The sequence below is a fragment of the Octopus bimaculoides genome, chromosome 3 (assembly GCF_001194135.2).
Source record: "Octopus bimaculoides isolate UCB-OBI-ISO-001 chromosome 3, ASM119413v2, whole genome shotgun sequence".
Lineage (NCBI taxonomy): Eukaryota > Metazoa > Mollusca > Cephalopoda > Octopoda > Octopodidae > Octopus > Octopus bimaculoides.
The window spans coordinates 123,368,797-123,373,935 of record NC_068983.1 but is presented as its reverse complement, the minus strand read 5'-3'; the positions used below and the strand labels follow the sequence as shown (position 1 = coordinate 123,373,935).

Below are 5,139 nucleotides of genomic sequence, written 5' to 3'. Positions count from 1 at the left end.
CTCTTTCTCTCTCTCTCTCTCTCTCTCCCCTCTCTCTCTCTCTCTCTCTCTCAACTATTTAAATGCAGTGTAAATGCATATAGTTTAAAAATGATTTATCTCTGAAGATGAGGTTACTAATCCAGAAACTTATAATTCTAGTTTCAAATTTTGGTACAAGGCCGACACTTTTGGAGGAAGATTTGAGCCGATTACATTAACCCCCAACACTCAGCTGATACTTCTTTCATTGACCTTGAAAGGATGAAAGGCAAAGTTGACCTCAACAGAATTTGAAAAGACAAACAAAATACAACTAAGCATGTCACCCAGTATGCTAACAATTCTGTCAGTTCACTGCCAAAAACTTATAAATCTTGCTAACAAAGAGAGAATGTTTTAGTGTTTGCCAGTAAAGTGCAGGACTACTGTCCGCAAAGAAAACAGTAAAATCTGAAGAAAATAGTGATGGTCTACATTATTGGCATCAGAAACTGCTAACAGTTTAGTAGTTGCATAAATTGATGTACTACAGGAAGGAAGAAGAATCCATTCTTCCAATACCTTGCAATGTTTAGTTCTGTATCCTTACCTCTGAGTTTAAAATACCATAGCAGTCAATTTTGCTTTTCATCCTTCAAATGGAGTGAGCAATAAATTAAAGTACGAATCAAATACTAGGAATGATATAATTTGTGATATTCTACCTATGTTAGATAATATTTAATGCCGTTTTTTAACAAGTTATTCAGGGGTGCTCTCAAATCATGCATATTCAGTATGTATACCTGTTAGTAATTTGCAAGCTCCAGAAATGCTTGTAACATTGTAATGTTTGTCAGGAGAGGTATATTTTTTATTGCACTCACTCTTGATGGGTCTGGTCTACATCCATTTTCATTGATAATCTGCCCTAGATATTCTATTCTTGGCATTAAAAAAATCACACTTTTCCTCACTGAGCTTAAACCCATAACCTTTTAATTTTTTGAAGACCTTTTTAACATGCTCAACATGCTGACCACGAGATTCACTTTTTATGAGTATGTTGTCAAGATAAGTTATTGCGAAATTCAAGCTTGCAAGCATAGTATCCATAACTTGTTGGAAAATGCCTGTGCTACTTTTATAACAAAAGGAAGTTGAGTAAATTTATACAATCCTTTATGGGTAATTATCATTAATCATTTTGAACATACCTCATCTGTCCAACTTTGAAGGAAATTTTCCTCCATTCAGCTTTGTGAAAATTTCTTCAGGACTTGGTAATAGGTAATTATATGGCATCAAACATTCATTTAACCCTGTTGAAAAATCAGCACATACCCAGATTTTATTATTTTTTTTTCATGACATGAACTATTGGGGATGCCCATTCAGCATAATCAGTTTTTCAATAACCCCAAGCTTTTCAAGTCTATCCAATTCTTCATTAACTTGTTTGAACACTACGAAAAGTACTTTTAGGTTTAAATACCAGTATAGAATTTTCTTTTCTAAGCCTCACTTAGATTTTTTGTTGACAATACTTTCTTGCCAGAATTTTTTTGTTCCAACAAAAATTGGACATTTGAACATGTTGGAGGTTAATCCATTTAATTTGCCTCTGAAATGCAGGTGTGAGAAAAAAAACTGATGTCTGTGTGTAACAAAAATACCCCCTCTTCTTTTGTTGTTAAGGTGATGAGCTGGCAGAATCATTAGCACACTGGACAAACTGCTTAGCAGCAATTCGTCTGCCCTTGCATTCTGAATTCAAATCTTGCCATGGTCAACTTTGCCTTTCCTCCTTTTGGTCTCAATAAAATAAGTACCAGCTGAGCACTCGGGTCGATGTAATCAATTTACTCCATAATCCCAAATTGCTGGCCTTGTGCCAAAATTTGAATCCATCATTATTATTTTTTACTTTTTATAAATTAGTTCCTTCCAAGAAAGATACCAAAATTATCGCAAGGCAGTGTCACATCTTGCTGTATTCGACTGTCTCCTCTCTCTAGCTAAGGTAGCAGAACAAGATAATTATGTGAGGTAAGTTACCAGCTTTTATTTGACCCCCTTGCCAGGAATCTTTAATTGATAATTCTTTTGAGATAATGACTTATTAATACTCAACCTCACTAACTATATTTTCTGTAATGAGTTAATGTGAAATCTCTGTTTGCTAATATAGCAGACAAACTGTCTTCAAATCATAGCTTACTTCCTTAAAAAGGACCCATTGGATCATATAATTTAAAGACAATACAGTAAGTTAGGATGTTCATGGTTGGAATATCTTTGACATAATATCTACTTGACCAAGACTATCGGAGAGTTTTGGCCTAAAGAAATTCTTAATAGAGTCTTTGGTTATAATGTAGGTACTAGTAGAAGTTGTAGTGGTGGTGATGTTTGAATACAGAGTAATAATTCTTAGTGGAGGTGGTAGTTAGTACTGGTGGTGATGTAGTGATGGGATTGGAAATGGTGGTTGAATACAGAGTAATGGTAGTTGTGGAGGTAATGGGTATGGTTGAATGCAAGGTAGTGGTTGGTTGTTGATTACTGGTGAAGTAATGGTAGTGATTGTGGTTGTAATAGAAGTACTGGTTGACTGTGGTAAGGTGGGAAGCTGATTATGACTTTTATTAATGATTAAATCTAAGGCCCTACTAGATTGGAGTAGAGGCAATCAAAAGCTCATTCGGGTGGTCCTTGAGTGTTTTTAGCAGAGTATACTTTGTTGCAAGCATTCACATCAGGTTTCTGGTTCAAACCAGATACCACCAGTCTCAAAGCCCTGTAAAGGGGTCATGAGTTTTTCCCTTCCTTCATTAACTAAGAACTAAAAAAGAATGCTGACTTTGAGTTTTTGATGGTTACTGTAATCTCCAGAGGGATGCATTGGAGTGGGTAGATAGAGCAAAGTGCTAAGTGCTGTGAAATATAATTATTGTTGTTTAGCCCAGGTCAACTTTGAGCAAAAGAAGCAGTATTTATGTAGGCCACTGTTGTAAACGACAGCCAAATTTCATTCTAAAAATGGATGACTATACTGGATATCATAATCTCAGATATAATACACTAGAAAAGAAGTGAGAATGGTCTTGGCTAGAATATCAGTCAAACACTGGTGGTGGTCATAATTGGATGTAGCATTAAAAGTCATTCTTATTTTCTGGTTCAACACTGATCCAGTAGATTTATTATCAAAGGCATTCCAGCCGTGACCACTCCATCTTTTTGTGTGCAAGAAATTTAGGACAACAGACAATGGAGTGTGTTTTGAAGGAGATTAGCTGTTACTTCTAGCAAGTCAAGTGACCACACAGAGGCTCCCTTATTGGCTTGTGATGATAATTTTTATGGTGACGCTGTTGGTTGGTTGGTTGGTATAATGCTATAGGTCATCACCATTGATGATAACATTGTGACTAATATTCTGTTTCCTTTTGTAAAGTATTTAATTTCTCATGTAATACTCACCTCTCTCATTTTTAGGCCCCAAATGGTTGACAACGAAAACTGTATAATGATAGAAGATGGCTGTAATCCCATAGTGAACTTGTTACTAAGTGAACACCAGCAATATGTTGCGAATGATACCAATTTGAATGTATGAAGATATTGTCTCCTTCATCTTTTACTTGCTTGTTTTTACCCTAAGTTTTGTTGTGAGAGACGGGTTATTGGTATTACTTGGGATCAAGCATCTTCAATGACAATCAGCAGCTGATAATATTAAGCAAATAATGAGATTGGAATCCACTTTTTTATATCAAGAACCACTTGAAGAAATTGCTTGTGGTTATAAAAACACTATTTGAATAAATTACTCCAAATCTATTTTTGTAGCTATCTAACACACACACACACACACACACACACACACACACACACACACACACACACACACACACACACACACACACACACACACTCCATGCTTTCTTTATGTGATCAGAAATTTGCTTAAAACTCCTGTGTGTTGAAAGTAAAATACTTGCATCATGGTATAGTTTATATTAGTTATTTAAAAACTATTGCATTCAACACTTTGTTTTTTTTTTTCTTTAATGTATTTTTGAATGAAAGTTTTATCATGTATCTATAACACAATCACTGATATTCTATTTTACTTTCATATCTTTAAGTTACTTTTAAGTTTAAATATTTTGAACCTACCTTGTATGGTATATTGTAGCTAATGATATAAATGTAAAGCATTTGTGATATATAGAGAGTATTAATTGGAATGATATTATTTTGAAGGCTCTAATGTAATTTAGTGCCTCAACTCCATTTTTATCAAATATTTGTTGCTGTTTTGTTGTTAGTAATTGTAGTCATTATAATCTCTGTTTGAGCAAAGAATCATCTTGAGAATGTCAAATATTCATGTTTTACCACAATCCTACTGTAGTCATTTTATTATCTTATTTTGGGGAATTGATGAAATCTTAATACATTGAAGAGAATGAATGCCAACATAAAAGCTACTACACTAGTTTATTACTTATGCTGTAATGATTGCACAGAAAATGCTTAAACATTAGTTTATTTATTCAAATGCTTATAACGTCTTTATTTCTGGTCAAATTATTGTGAAAAGTTTTCCAAAGAAGACCCATTTTGCAATTAAACACAAAAATGACTAAAACATGCATTTGCATATTGCTTGCCTCTTTATCTTTATTTCTTGCTAAACCCTAGGTTCCATGGAAATGCTGTTCTACATGGGTGCTACTTAAGTTTTAGACATATGGTTCAAATATAAACTTTGAGCCTGTTTTTTCTTTTCTACTTCAAATTCATGTTTGTATCAGTTAATATTAAAAATTATCATCCAGTATAGATTATTTCCAAACCTTTGCCATAAAAAATATATTTTGTTCTGTATTGTTTTTCAGGCTGCAAAACATCGAGTTATGATGATAACAGGTCCTAATATGGGTGGGAAGAGCTCCTACATTCGACAAGTGGCCTTGATTGTCCTCATGGCTCAGATAGGTTCGTATGTGCCAGCCAAATCAGCAACACTTGGTATATTTGATGCCATCTATACACGGTAAGTAAGAACATTGTTCATCGGTTTTATCTTTATATATATCTATATGTATATGTGTGTATATATATATATATATATATATATATATATATATATATATATATATATAT

The 5,139-nt window shown here is 33.8% G+C and overlaps 1 protein-coding gene across 1 annotated transcript in view; it reads left to right on the top strand.

Moving 5' to 3' along the window:
- Positions 1-5,139, top strand: part of LOC106881712 (DNA mismatch repair protein Msh3) — a 50,968-nt gene that overhangs the window by 39,573 nt on the left and 6,256 nt on the right. The window contains exons 15-17 of the mRNA XM_014932188.2: positions 1,903-2,010; positions 3,463-3,577; positions 4,872-5,029. Of these exons, the coding sequence (XP_014787674.1) occupies positions 1,903-2,010; positions 3,463-3,577; positions 4,872-5,029 (381 nt within the window). The remainder of the gene's footprint in view (positions 1-1,902; positions 2,011-3,462; positions 3,578-4,871; positions 5,030-5,139) is intronic.